We start from the raw sequence: 15,439 nt of genomic DNA on the forward strand, positions 1-15,439 counted from the left end.
CAGCGCTCACCACAGTCTAGTATTGCCTTCTTGCGTGTACCGCGATTGGGATTTTAAGTGCAAATACTATTGTTATAATCGATCATATTATAGTCTTTCAACGCATGTTTGTCCATATGCGGTGTGTAAAATCAATTCATTTGGAAAACAAGCCATGTACGTAAACCTATGATTTGAATTAAGAAATACAGACAGTTTGGACTAACGGTCAAAGACAATATATATATATATATATATATATATATATATATATATATATATATATATATAAAATCAATACACACGGCCAGCTGTCACGCGGAGCCCATTGCGCGACGCACACTTCCGGTTTGCGCTGCTATGGCAACCGAGTAGCGACGCCGAGCGGCGCGGGAGAGCGCGTGACTGCACCGGTAACTTCTTAAAATTTATAAACATGTCTTATCAACTCGAGTCTAAACAGCACAGTTTACATGCACACAATTGAAAGAAAGCACCGTTTATATTGATGTTTAGATGCTTGGTTTATGTATGCCTAGCCTCATCATACAAATACGCACAACAACAAGTGTGATATTTACACGTTGTATTATTATTATTATTGCAGACTGTAAGTGTCCGGGATGCCGGTCTACATTAAGAAAGGCGCGGCGGAGATCCCCGCTCCCTCTGAGCACGGGGGCAGTGAGGACGAGGAGGACAGCTTTCTGAAGGACCCCGAGCAGCTGCGGGATCAACTGCCTCAGCCCTTCCGCATGATTGACAAGCTCTTGAACAAGCTGCTGGACAGGGCCTGGGACAGCATCTCGGAGAGAGAGGCAGCGAGACGTGCTGAGCAGTCGAGCAGGACATCTCCAGTTTTACAAGCAACAGGTGAAATTAAGGTGTGTGTTCACAGAGGAGCAGGTTTGTTAATATTGCTGTGTTTTAAAGCTTTGTTAGTCATTCCCGCATAGCCGAAATCATGCAAAATGATGATCTCCAGCCTATTCAAACAGAAACATGTTAAAAACTGATAAAATGCTTTAATTGACAGTTGTTGTGAGATTGCAATTTTTTATGTTTGAATTTCTTTTGAAACAATATTTCCCTTATTTTACAATAGTACAATATGTTTTTGTTAAAATGTGTTTTAGCTGATATGTGTTTGTTTTGTGTTGGAACAAGTCCTAAGAAGCTCATAAACCCCTAATTTGATATGCTTTTCTTTTACTGAAAAGTGTGTTACCTTCCTTCACAGCTTTCAGGGAGAGCCAACTGCCTTGCAGGATCTGAGGATGGGAATTATGTCTTTGTGGGTTATTCCAGAGGAATTTCTGTTATCAGCGCTTCCACTTACTCCACTGTCTCAACGTGGGAGGAGGAGAATGTGGAAATTACCTCTCTTTGTGCCATCTGCCTCGGAGGGACCATTTATCTCCTGGCCACAGTGGATGATATGGGTAATTATTGCCGAATCTTCTGTTGATTAGCATGTTCAAAATGTTATGGGTCCTCCCCCTAAAAGACATGCCATTGATTGAATTTCAGAAAAGATACTGGCACACTTCTCATATTGGCACATCATAATAACCAGAAACAAAAGCTTGAGAAGGGGTACACATTCCCCTGCAATGTTCATTGTCTGCAGCTTTGCAGACTTTTAACAGTGTAAATTGCTCATTTCTTTTAACTGACTGTTTTCTTTCACTAGGTGTGTCACGACTATTCGCTTATTTTCCCAACTGCATCCTATTGATCAAAGTAATCAATGAAATTGTAAGTATTATTGCAGTCATAGAAGATGTGATGTCAGCTGTTTTTGTTTTACATATGAGTTTTTTGAGTAAAATGTGCACTCATGCCATCAACGAATGTACATATTGATATTAGTTATGTTAAAAACTCCATAGTTGGTCATGTTTTCTATAATGCTTATAAATAACTTTATATTACTGATTTGTGTGCAATTCTTTGTGATACAGGATGATGTAAGTCGAAGGACCATCTGCACCAAATTTGAACTGTCCAAAAGTGGTGATTTTGCAGGTGTAATGTTAGAAGGTAAGTTCATTTGACACCTGATTTTTTTTTTCAGTGGAATCATATGGACATTATGGAATTAAAATCAAGAATAATATCCGGCAGGCTAGGTAGCTTTGAGACTATGAAGAACTTCAAACAACACACTTTACAGTGTTGGTTCAACAAAGGTCAATATTGTTAATAGAGACAGGATACAGAGAATCCCATCACGAAGGTGGTGTGTCATTTCTGTATTTCCATACCCCACATTAATCATAAAGACAGATATCTGGCTGCTACAATATTCTAGCTGTAAGCATTTCCTTGTAGGACATTTCCCCCAATTTTACTTGCTCAACAAACACTTGACTTCTCAACACAGGCAACAGAGACTCTTGGCTAGAAGTCTATCAGTTTCCAAAAGATTCCTGGCTGAGGGAGCTGGAGCTTGAGCAGACTTCATCGCAAAAACAGGTGACGGTTACATCTGCACCCCCAGTGCATCATCATCATCATCCTTCAGCCGATTGCAAAATTTGAACTATCACCTTCTCTCAGGGCTATTAAATCTTGAGTTGCTTTGATTTTCCTGTATTACTTTAAAAATAGGCTACACCCTTAAAGAACTGTCCACTAGGGAATTTTGCTTTTGATGGGTTAAGTTAACTGTTTTATGTACAGTCTGTTACCCATTAGGTTTTGAAGTTAGTAAAAGATGATGTTTGCCAGGACTTTTCATTTCATAACATTTTTTTTAAATACCGTAAAGGTGGCAGGCGAACTGAAACAAAGGAGAGCCTATGGCATTTCTTCATTAATATTTATTATTTTAATTTCAACTAAATTAACTTGGTTCTCCTTTAAAAGTGGGTAACCTTTGAAACCAGCAGAAAGGTGTCCCACCCTGTTATCGGAGAGCTACAATCCTGCAGGTTTTACACGTCTCTCTACATCATCAATCACTGGATACATTGAACACAATGATATTTAAACCCGACAACTGGCTCAATTAAGCCGTTAATGATTTGCAGAAAAACAAAACCCACAATGCTTTGTGGCCAGGGTTGGCCACGGCTGAACTATTACATCCTTCAGGCTAGGGTTCTCAGGGCCACAGTGTATTCTGGCTTTTGTTCAGATTAGCTCCAGCTAACAAACTTGGTCTAATTAACTGATTAACTGGATTAATTAAATGCTTCTATACAGGCAGTGTACCCTGAATCCAAGAAAGGTTCTAAACCAAGAACTGTGAAAGACCTGTGTGAAATACTGTTATATATGTCTAACCAGGGTAATTAAGGAATTGGAACAAAAAGCAGATGCCTCCATCATCCTTAGGGAACGGGTTTTGAGACCCCTGCTTAAGGCCACAAAAGGAAATAAAGACAATGTTGCAATTGCAAATCTAATGATTTCAAGTTCTAGCAGTAAATGTTTCTTAGCATGAAGAGGGGATTTGTACCATACATTTCCTTTAGCATTAAAAATGGGCTTGATGTATGCATCTTATGTCACATTCTTGTGATAATGTAGAAAGACCTGGGAGTTTTCCAGCTACATGTGTCTTTTGTTATAGGTTTCTGGAGATTTCAAGCTTTCTCCTTTTGGGATGATCATGAAAATCAAGCCACCAAAACTCCTGTCTGGTATTAGTTTTATAATTATTTTTATTGAGAAAAAAGGTGTAATTCGTCTGTGAATTAGGCTACATAATATATACTATAACATTATATTCTTATTATAAGGTCATGTTTTTGTTTCAAGGAGTAGCTCTCACATCAATTTTTATTTCTGAGCTATTTCATTTAAATGGCTAATCTACTACTGAAATGTAATGACTTTTGATCCATTTAGAAGCTATCGACCTTTACATAAACATGATCTAAATAAGGGGATGCTGGTGCTTTTCAAAATGCTTCACTAGAAAATGTTGATATGCTTTCGTCATACAAAATATTTTCAATGGACATGCAATGTGAAGCTTTTTTTCATCCATTGCAGGCACATGTGTGAAAAGCCCATTTGAGGTTTTACAGAAGACTGGGGATGGTGTTGTCATTGGTTCTGGTCAAAATCACATGATAAGCTCGCAGCAGTGGGACAAACAAGAGGCAATATTTGCATCTGTGTACAAAAAATATCTGGATGCGTCTGAACCCAAGAAAGCCGAAGAAAAAACAAGGTGAAATGATGTTGTGGCAAGGAGAGTTAATCTGCTGTATACATTTAAAAAATACTGAACGGGGAGGGGTGTGGGTTACCTGGCCAGAGGCTTCATTATCGGAACACCCTAAACTCCTGAGTAAGGTAGTCTAACCTGTTGTTTGTTATACATACTATTTTATATTCCTCTTATGTACTGAGCCCATATATTTTTTTGTGACTACAAAACATGAAACACTGTTAACACAAAGTAATGTACCTGTGCATACATTTACATCTATTTTAGGCTTTTACTCATTTAAGTTTATATTCCAAAAAAAAAACCTCTTCTTTGTTTAGGCATTTGAATTTAAATGAGTGAGTCTTTATCACATCACTGGGGATTGATGCAATTGGAATAGTCTCTGAACAAGAATGAAAATGGAAAATTAAATGTAGCTATTGAAAGAAAGGAGCGAAACCCATCTGGAGGCAATGATATTAGTTTTGCTATTAAATGCAGACGTTTATTCTGGTATTTGAATGGGCTGCACTACATTTGGTATTAATTTAATTATTTATAGGAAATTAATCCTGACGTGTCAAAACACATGGATTAACAAACAGATTGACCTTTCGCTTACAGTGGTGGCAAACTTCACATTTGTTAATGTGAGGGTTAATAAAATACTGCCTTATGTTTCTTTTTAGGCAAGCTACTTTCCACTTCCTCCTGCCTGGAGGATTATCTCCGCTTTTTGGGGTAACAACAGGTGAGAGAGGTATGTCATTTTGTCTGAAAGACTAATGATTGTTTTTTGACATTTATTTTCCCAGTTTTATCTAACCATTCCTTACCATACTTGACTGTGCTTTAGGATGCCATTCTTATTTGCCTTTCATTTGCAAATAACGTGATTGTTTTTTACTATTGCACTCCATACCAGGGTATTTACGAAGGTGTTACACTCTCAGTATTTCCCATCTTCACTATATGGAATCAACTCCACTGTAGGCAGAGTCATTAAGGATATATTGTTGACTTCTTCTCATGTAAAGAAGTCTTAAGAAGTACAATAATTTCAAGTACAATCAAGGTGTTTTTATTGTGTCTTCACAGGTGTGCCCATTGCTATCAGTGTGTGGTGGAGTGGAGATCATAATCTCTTTAAATATCTTCTACAAAGACCTGCAAAAGACAAACCAGGTAACAAGGTTTAATTTTTTTTTACTGATCTGTGCTAATGCAAACACTATCAAGTATGTTTTATACAGCTTATAATGATTTTATACAGCTTATATTTCTTTATTTCTATGATTAAGAAAGTAAGTAATAAGTACTCTGGCTTTCTATGTTGCATGTAAACATTATTCTTGATTGAACAGAAAAGTCTGTCTCTGTATCTTTTTGAATATGTTTTGAGGATTTTTGTTTTGCTTTGTTTTAATATACATATTGTACAGCTTATATTTCTTTTTTTTAGTCTGGAATGTTAAATAATACTGAATTGAATGGAAGTGTGTAATACATTTCTATTGTATAACAAATGTCTTAAGAAACTGAGACCTCAGAAACTGTATTGTATGTTATAATTGGGCATTTGGGTCTATCTATTTTGGGCCTCTGCTCATCAATTTACAAAATGCTTGCAGAGGAAAAGCTTACTGAAATATGAAGTAGTATGCTTTTGTGTCAGTAGGTGGCAATCTTCTGTCTTAAATATAACTGGAAATAATAGGAGCTTGCTAGAGGTAATGCTTTTGTGTTGCTATTTTAAAAGATAATGCGGTATTCTAAAAAATTACATAATCAGACTGCTCAAAGACTAGACTAAACCTAACAAATGGGCTTTAATTTAGATAATGAGCCTAAACCAGATGTTGTGTGGCCAAATGCACGGCCAATCCTCCACTCTACAATCAGTAAATGCACACAATATATAGCTCTTGGGCTGTCTGAGAGCTTACTGACATTATGGGACCGGTATTTAGGTGAGTATCCTAATGACAAGGTATTTTCTATCTACCTAGCATGCAAATATAATATTGTTGCCACAAGCTGTTCTTCCTGGTTTTCTTGTTTAAAATAAAGACATATACTGTGTATGCAGCCTATATACTGTAGTTGGGTCCTGATGTGTTTTTTAACCATATGGATATGATTATTATTCAGCTGTGAATTAAATAGTTCCACCCTGGTTTGGAGTTTAATTGGAATCCTAAAGACATTTCCAATATACAGATGCTAATGTAGTTAATCAAACATTGGATGGATACAATTGATGTCCATTCTTATTTAATGTTTACATTATCAGTTTACTTTCTGATAGATTTTCTTGGTAAGTAAAGCCCACAAGGTTTAAATAATGTTCTGTGGGAGAGAGGGAAAAAAGCCCCCGTTCACATTTTGTTTCTGATTACATTAAGCTGTCTTCTTGGATACCCATCTTGGACTTTCTCTTTCTGTCTGTCGAAAATGAAATCTATCGAAGTTGATCTTGATTGAGTAGAAAAGTGCATGCAATAATTATTATGCTGGAGATCTTTTTTTTTTTTTTTTTTTTACCTTGAAACACTTTTTGTTGTATTTTATTCCAGAGCAAGCAGAATCTGTATAAAATACGACAGCTGCCCCTGACAGTATTCCAATGTAAAATTAATAAATACAGCACCCAAATTAACAGTGCACATCTTAGTGTTGTCCAAATCATCATAATCTTATCTGTATGTATGAATTATTTTTTCCTAAATAATGTTTTGTTCTATAGGACTTCCTTTATCGGTCTTCGCAGTTCCAGGGGACAGTGACTTCAGCAACATGCTGTTTTTGGAATATCAGCCCATCAAAACAGAGGATGCTTTAATCCGAATGTCTCATTATAATCCCAGAATTCAGCTCCTTGTGAGCTGCAGGGATGGGGCATGTCACCTAGTTACTGGCGGCAGAGGAAAAGTTGCCAGTGTAATAATGGTAACAGAAAGGTGAGATGTCAGACAGTAGTCAGCTCTTATTAACATCTCCATTAACCTAAAACACTGTATAAAAGGGCAGGCAGGAAGATCACATATTGATGACCTCCTTCAACACGCTCTTGCCCTCTGTATTGCGGAACAAATTAAAATGTCAAAGCAAACCTTATTCCAGGTGTCCGGGTCAATCAACAGTACCGTACAGTACAGAAGATCATAAATAAATGTACTAATAAATACTGTGTTTTGAATTAAAATGTTTTATTTGTAGCTGCAAAGTAAAGTAAAGCCTCCTGCCATACACACTTGTATTTGGAAAAAAAAAAATATATATATATATATATATAATGTAAATTTAATTTTAAATTAATAGAAACAGGTTCATATCAATATGTTTTCTAAATAAGATTCTCAAATTTGAATAGGCCTTCAGATCAGGGATGTATCCCCTCTGCTATGATGGTGGTGCCCTTTCTGTTGAATGTGGTAAGTCCTGTTATGCTGAGGCAGAGGGTATTACAGAGACTTGTCAGTAAAATGTTCTAATATGTATTTTCCACTGTGACTAAGTTCTGTATAAATAAAGATCCACTGCATATTTTTCAAGTGCTGGACTCTTGATATTTGAATGTATTTGATCAATAGTAAATATATTGAACTCAATTAACAGAACAGAGCAGATCAGTCTACAAAATATCTCCCTCTGATCAAAACATTTGTATCTTTGATATTGGGTGTAATCAAAGAGTGGTTAAGTTTTGCACCCTGCCGTTGACAAGCTATCTCTTTGCTAATAGGATAAAAAAAAGATTCCTTGATGGATGGATTCTCATTCTTTCACTCAAAACCTGATTGTATTGCCAGGTTGTTGTCACCTCTAGAAACGGCACATTTGCCCTCCAGGAGGTCACAGATGGGGCCACACTCTGCACTTTCTCTCTACCGGCTTCACACAGCGCAGCAGCTCCCTGGGATCCAATGGTGTTTTTGGAAGCACAAAACCAGACTCTGTTCGTAGGAGGTACACAGTCATGACCTTTCCGTGACATTGTTTTTAGTTTGTGTTTTTATCTCTTTCCATTCTATTCAGCAATCATCCAAGCATTCAGGTTTAGAAATACAGATACAGAAAAGTCTTACCAAAGTCAAAATAGTAATGTAAGGGCTTTTTTTTTGTTGCAATTTCTCTTATTCTGATTTTTTTTCTTCTTTAAAATCGCTTAATTACCTAGTACTAGAATGCTCATCCACCGGTGAACAATCACCCACCCCCGTCAGTGCTCCGAATGCAGATTTATTCTGTTCGCTTCCTGTAATTAATAACCGTGTTCAAATTAAGCCTGGGGGAAGTTAAATACCTCTGCCTTGATCACTCTGTGCCTATTTATAGAATATATTTAATATTACTGGTTAAAACGAAGAGGGCAATATTGTCTTTTTTTGTTGTAACTACTGATTAAATATCAGATTACAACTCACTTTATTCTTGATCTGTCTGTGCATATTAAATCCCATACAAGTGAATGTTAATGAAATTTATGAAAGGCCATTGTATTATGTGTGTAATGCTGCCACCACTTTGAGCTTTAAATAGTTTCCTGCTTTAGATGGCTTGATTGTTGTACCTCGGAAGCTGAAACCTGGAAACATTCTATGCAATTCTTCTACATAGTAAAAAGACGTTCCTTGTTATTTCACCCAACAGACATACTTTCCTCTTTCCAGATGTCTGCTCTTGATATCAATCTAGTTATCATTGCATGACAACTTTCTTTCACTAGATTTAAATATAGATTGAATCATGTATTACTGTCCGTGTTAGCTGGATTTGAGAAAAATAAGATAGAAGGGCTTTGATCACATCTTCTGAAATGATAAGAGCAGAATGTAATGGTGATGCAGACTAATGAAGATATTATCACACAAGAAACCACACACTGTCATGTATCTATATGCAGTGATGCCGCTGCTGCATGTTGCAGATAGTTGCACATCCTCATTTCACAGGTGTTCCTTCTAACAGAATAGGTAATCTATACCAGTATTTACAATATTTTGAACTTTAACATTCACTTTGTATAATCAATACATTTTCAGTTACAGTGCAATCAAACTTTTTATGAGTTTTTGATATGATTAGATTACATTAATGTATGTTACAAATTGGTGTTGTTCTGAATAAATATAGATTAGTAATAGGAAAACGCTGAAGAAAACAGAAAAATATGAATTTTTAATCCCCAACTGAACCAACTCATGAACCATTCTAATTGGTTTATTAGTGCTTCTGTTGGCTTGCATTTAAAAGAGGAGATTACGTGACTCAATACAAATGTTAACACAAGACCTTTAATCTGTTTTTCAGTGAAGATGTTGTTAATTAGTAAATAAAGTGGGTAAAATGCTTCTGAGGCATACCTGCTTGTTTGATTTGATTTCATATTGTACTGAGTCCATTGCAAATATGTGCGTTTCATACCTAATCAAATAAACATATACAGTGGATTGCATAAGAATTCACCCCACAAGGACGTTATCACATTTTATGTTACAATCTGGAATACAAATTTATTTAACTGGGATTCAATCCCTTTGATTAACACCACATACACAACAACTTAAAGGTGCAAAATATGTTTTTAGTGTGAAACAAAAGTTAATCAATCATACAAAAACTTAAATGTGTTAGTTGAATAAGTATTCACCCCCTGAGTCAATACTTGGTAGAACCACCTTTGGCACCAATTACAGCTGTGAGTCTTTTTGGGTAGGTCTCTACCAGCTTTGCACATCTGGTTCCTGTAATTTTCCCACTCTTCTTGGCAAAATTGTGCAAGCGCTCTGACGGTGGATGGGCACTATTGGTTAACCTCAACTTTCACATCTTGCCACAGATTCTCAATTGGATTGAGGTCTGGGCTTTGACTGGGCCATTCTAGGACACCCAGCTTCTTGTTTTTAAACCACTCCAGTGTAGCCATGGCTGTCTGTTTAGGATCATTGTGCTGAAAGGTCTCATCCAGTTGCCACATTTTTGCTGTGTCTTCCACATGCCTCATGGCAAAATCCAAATGGGATTTAATGTGATTGGGTTTGATGTTCATTGCACACAGATGGACTCTATTCAACTAATTATGTGACTGACTTCTGAAGGCAATTGGCTGCACCACAGCTTATTTAATTGTGTCACAGCAAAGAGGGTGAATATGAAAGCGATCAAGACTTTTCATTGTTCTTATTTGTAGTTAATTAAAAAGATAATAGAATTTTGTATCCAACATCGACATTATGTAATACTTTGTCATTTCAATAAAATTATTTTTTGTTCCTTTTTGTGTAACACTACAAAATGTCAAACATCCCTTAGAGGGGTGAATAATTATGCAATCCACTGTATATGGATGTAATACAACTGTGTGACAGATTTATATTTAAATGTACATAGAGTTTGTGTAAAGTGTAAATAATTATGTCAGTGCTATGTATCAGTTCCAATCTGCGTTATTTATTTCTGAAATTGGAAGTATTGCCTTAATTTTATTGGGGTTTTGAATGCCCTATGTTAGTGCATCATTCCTTTTGGAATACACAGAAAAAGTGGTATGAATTAAAAAATAAATGTCTTTGTTCTCTTTTGTTTAGGTGATAGGAAAATGCCTCCTGATGAAATGTTGCAAAGAAGCAAAGCAGACAGTTCGCTCTTCATTTTCGACTTTCATCAGTCTCCATTAATTCAGCCTCACAAAGAAGCTCTCAAGAGTGCCTGGGCTCCCAAACACCCTGCATCTTTGGAAGAGAAATGTGAGCTATTTTTGCAAGCAAGGTAAGCAGTGACTGTTTTTGGAGCTGCTGGGGCTCATATTCAGAAAGAATCACGATTTGAATGGGATAAACATGCAGTTTAGGAAAAAAGAAAACGATCCTTGAAGCAATGTGCCTCTGTCTTCCTCCAGCACTGTATGCCAATTCCAAAGGAAACCTAAAATGAAAGCAGTCTTGTTTGACCTTTCAATGTCTTATGTCTCTTTTTAAGACATTCTGAATCAGTACAGTTCTCCCACAGAACAAAAACGAGTATTGATACCGAAGGCAGGCCTTTTGAAATGCAGAAAAATAAAAAAAGATGTTAATGCCACAATCCAACAGGAGAGCTAATGTTAGGAGGATTCAAACTGAGCAACTTTGTCACTGTCAAGTATCAGATCTGTAGCTCATCTTATTTATTTAAAAAATGTTTTCACTGCCAAAAAATATAACCACGAGGAGGGGAGGTAAACAGATTTTGATCAAAGCCCAGCCTTATCATTAAAAAAGGGGGAAAAATAAAATAAAAAAATATGTATAGTCTCCTATCCCACACTGAGGAGTCCTACATTTTGCAAGCAGGAGATCTGTGTTACTCTCATTTGCTGCACCGAGATCTTAAATGAGCATTCTGTCTTCTGGTCCTAACATTTTAAGACTGTACAATGCACTAGTTAGAGCTCATCTGGATACTGTGGACAGTTCTGGGCTCCACACTTTAAGAAAGATATCGCTGCTCTAGAGGCAGTTCAGAGGAGAGCAACCAGACTTATTCCAGGTCTGAAGGGAATGTCCTACTGAGAGACTGAGGAACTGAACCTTTTCACCCTGGAACAGAGGAGACTACATGGGGACTTGATTCAAGTCTTCAAAATCATGAAAGGCATCGACCACATCAAACCAGAGGAGCTTTTCCAGATCTGCAGTGACACATGGACCCGGGGACACAAATGGAAATTGGGCTTCAAGGCATTCAAGACAGAAAACAGAAGACACTTCTTCACACAGAGAGGCGTCACAATCTGGAACAAACTCCCCAGCGATGTGATTGAAGCAACAATTTGGAAACATTTACAAATAAACTCGATGGGTTATTAATGGACACCAAACGAGCATGATGGGTCGAATGGCCTCCTCTCATTTGTAAACTTTCTTATGTTCTATGTTCTTATGTTTCTGTGTGTTCGTGTCAGTTAACGGAACAGACCTCTTCACTGCTGCATCTCTGGAGCTTCCAGTGCCTTTCACTTGCCTGTGCCCACTGTGTAGGTTGCGGAGTCTGGAGGACAGAAACAGAGTCATGCAAGAGAACTGGACTCTGCTGCAGCAACACGCCACCTCCCTGTGCCACAAACAGACAAGCCGGGCAGCTGTCCAAAAGGCCCAGGTAAGAGGAACAAGAGCACCGCTAATTTGGAGGTTCTGTGTATGCCACTGACATGGTTAATACATTGAAAGGTTAAGAAAGGGAAGATGGACAGCATTATGTCTAAGGACCCCAAGAAAAACCCATTCTCAATCATAACAGCTCCTGTAAACCTTAGCCTTGAATCTGTTGGAATTATTTAACTTCAAATTCACCACATCTGCAAGGTCATTGATGGATCTTGTGTTTTTTATTAGCATAATCTCCTAAAATGGGATTCAGTGCTTTATTATTCAGAGCCAGGCACTGTACAAACATGTTACGTTTGAAGACTATAAAGGTTAAAGCTTTACATTGCAGCTTTTTTTATTTATTGAATCTGCATGATGGATTTCCTTCTATTAAATATTTTACACAAAAACATTCAATCCATTTTTTTTTTAAGAGATGCTTTCTTTAGAGAAAGTTAGGTTAGGACGAACTAATTCAAAGGACTTTTCTAAGTGCTGAATTAATCTGGCTGAGTGACATTTTCAGAGCTGCACTCATCCTGTATTATTAATTTGCTTCAGGCTTTTAAAACAATTCAAAGGATTTTATCCACTATATCGTCCTAAATCAGCAAACGCAGTCCCAGTGTGATCATGCAGGTAGTTCTGCTAGTGCTTGTGCCATCCAATCCACTTCACCACTCTTGGTTAACAACTCCTTGGGGTGACAATCCCATTATAATCCATTTGACAATGTAGCAAACTATTTATAAATCATTTACAAATTAAGTTAAATGTTATAAAATAAATGAGGCATTTATAGATGCATATATTAGATTCATACATATAGTAGATCTAAATTAAAATCCACTCTTCTGTAGTTGGCATTAAGTAAGTTAACACCTTTCAGTATTGCAATACTGTGTTGCGAAAGTCACATTCTGGTTTTAAACACTGTATGAAGAAAGATGGCATTGAAGATCACATCCTACATCAGTATCAATAATAGTATCTGGAGAACTTCAATACGGATATATAAAAGTGTACTTGAGTTGAGACAGAAGTAGTGTTTAATGATGTCAGTGCCTCAAAACAAGTGCATTACATTGTGACCCCGGGGAGCTACAGAAATGGAAAACCTGTTCAATTATGATGTTCTGAAACCATGTACACACAGGAAAATCTAAAGATTATCTAGATTTGATTGATCTTGGACGTTCAGTACTTGAGTGGGATGTTGTCCATGAATCCCAGAAGCCTCCAGCTGGCTTACAGGCATACTGCCCCAACAGTGTGTGTTACCAATAACTTTTTGGAGTGCCTTTGAAACTGTAAAAATCATTAAAATATATATTTTAATAGTGCATGTAATTTTATGCAGAACACAAAATCATAAAACTCGTTTGACCCCTCAGAGGCCAGCATTGTTGTATTTTTTCTTTATTTTCATCCTTGATATGTTCCCCAAAGTTTCCAATGAGAGCGCAGATAGGAAGACTAAAGATTGAATGTATCGTTCTACTGTGCAAACTGCCTGAGGCAAAGACATGACCTACTCTTTTTCTTGAAGAAACCAGTTCAATGATTGCCAGGTTAGAGTATTGCAGCTGGGAGAAAGTGGCGAACATGGTAAATAAAATAAAAAGGTTCTTAAAAAGTTTGTGCAGAACATTACAAAGTATAATTAATTTAAATAGAGATATTTTGACAAAGTCTGTTTGAAGCTCGCTTTAAAGGGAAGTTTCTTTTGTATTATTAAACAGTGCTCCAAGCTGGTTTCATTCTTTTGTTTTTCTTGTTTAGATTCAAAACAGAAGGATGGAACAAGGAGTAAATCTTTAATGTTATGGGTGGGTATCACATCCGTGCTCCATTATTGTGATGTTACATTTCAGCAGTAGTGGCGTGAAAACAAGGAAAAGCTGTCATGGATCCTCACTGCTTCATTGCTAGAGGACTGTTTCTCTACTCTAGTGTTGTTACAAGTTACTGGTGTGGAGAATGTTGATTTGAATACATTCATATTGATGGAATACAGCTTAAATATGTGCTTTTATATTTTGTAATGCAGGGGATAATTTACTGTTTTAGTAGACTACATTAATGTAATATACCTCTTTTGATGAAGACTATTAAAATCTAATGACAGCAGTTGTGGGACTACTGAATAATACATTCTTGATCTCAGTTGTGAACGTGCAAACGTGTCTGTCTGTCTGCCTCCGCTTATCAACCTGCTGACTTCATAGTTTGATGCCCAGCCCTGACTTGCCAGGGATTCGCATTGGTGATACGAATCTCTGCAGAAGACATGTTTTATCAGTCATGAGAAAGAAACAGACAGTGCAGGTAGCACAAAACTACGCAAATATAATCAGTTTTATTTTGTGTTTCGTTCTCATGCTTCCCGTACCGTGTCACTGAATGGATGTCCGTGGTCTAACTGATCTTACATGTAATAAAACAGCGGCGCATGAAAAGGTAGAACTTATTCAAAACGCAATTTATCAGTCTTACATTAAAATAAGGTTAATTGAAGGGTTTATTGGAAAAAGTAATGGAAATCAATTCGTTCTGAAAATCAAAGTAGTAGATGTCACATCAATGCAGCGCAGTGTAGTTCTTTGTATTTTTTTATTTAACAATTCTTCACAGTTGTTTGCAAGTGGGCAGCCTTATACTAAAGCAACTGTACTGTTATTGTTTGCTCAGATGAAATGTCTTTTTTATTGTTTATTGCAAATAAACTTGCTATAAGATCTCATTAATATGTTTTTGGTTCTTCGATTAATTTAAGTTTAATTTCTAGAGGTGAAATGTTTCACCAACTGTTGGAATTAGTCCATAAGTCCCATGAAAAATATCCTCTTTTGCTCTGTTCGTATTATTTACTTATACAATTCCTCCAAACTCTGTGGCTTTTGAAGAATTCATGGTTTGGTTATGTGTTTTTAATTAATTGGATTGTTCATTTGCTATCTTTTCAATGTTAGAATAGACAAATGCACCTGTATAAAAAAATATTAACTATCCAGTCTTATTTTCCCTTAAGCTTCTCTGCTCTTTACATACAACTGATGACACCCCCCCAGCTTGTTTTCATATTACATTTTCTCCCCATTTACATGCAATTCTCTTTTGTAGAATGGCTAAAATTGTCCCCCATTTGTCAGGGTGTGAAATA

The 15,439-nt window shown here is 36.7% G+C and overlaps 1 protein-coding gene across 3 annotated transcripts; it reads left to right on the forward strand.

Moving 5' to 3' along the window:
* The first annotated feature begins 2 nt into the window (after nt 1–2).
* On the forward strand, nt 3–14,406 carry wdr93 (WD repeat domain 93). Of its 3 annotated transcripts, none has more exons than XM_066702000.1 (17): nt 3–156; nt 587–863; nt 1,220–1,421; nt 1,673–1,737; nt 1,944–2,022; nt 2,366–2,457; nt 3,560–3,629; nt 3,985–4,165; nt 4,837–4,907; nt 5,246–5,332; nt 5,986–6,117; nt 6,894–7,107; nt 7,521–7,581; nt 7,960–8,116; nt 10,738–10,918; nt 12,169–12,286; nt 14,059–14,406. In XM_066702000.1, exons 2-17 carry the CDS (start codon nt 603–605, stop codon nt 14,095–14,097), a joined length of 2,010 nt encoding a protein of 669 aa, XP_066558097.1. In that variant the 5' UTR covers nt 3–156; nt 587–602; the 3' UTR covers nt 14,098–14,406. The 3 variants fall into 3 exon arrangements, with proteins under 3 accessions (XP_066558097.1, XP_066558096.1, XP_066558098.1); XM_066701999.1 differs by lacking the exon at nt 3–156 and adding an exon at nt 245–392; XM_066702001.1 differs by lacking the exon at nt 3–156 and adding an exon at nt 245–392 and having other exon boundaries at nt 4,837–4,898.
* The last annotated feature ends 1,033 nt before the right edge of the window (nt 14,407–15,439 follow it).

The sequence above is a fragment of the Amia ocellicauda genome, chromosome 4, assembly GCF_036373705.1.
Source record: "Amia ocellicauda isolate fAmiCal2 chromosome 4, fAmiCal2.hap1, whole genome shotgun sequence".
NCBI classification, from domain to species: domain Eukaryota; kingdom Metazoa; phylum Chordata; class Actinopteri; order Amiiformes; family Amiidae; genus Amia; species Amia ocellicauda.

Excerpts from the sequence above, each read along its gene's own strand:
- wdr93 (XM_066702000.1), top strand. The coding sequence starts at position 603 with ATGCCGGTCTACATTAAGAAAGGCGCGGCGGAGATCCCCGCTCCCTCT. Across the intron at positions 864-1,219 it reads AAGCAACAGGTGAAATTAAG|CTTTCAGGGAGAGCCAACTG; the intron begins GTGTGTGTTCAC and ends CTTCCTTCACAG. Across the intron at positions 4,908-5,245 it reads GGTAACAACAGGTGAGAGAG|GTGTGCCCATTGCTATCAGT; the intron begins GTATGTCATTTT and ends GTGTCTTCACAG.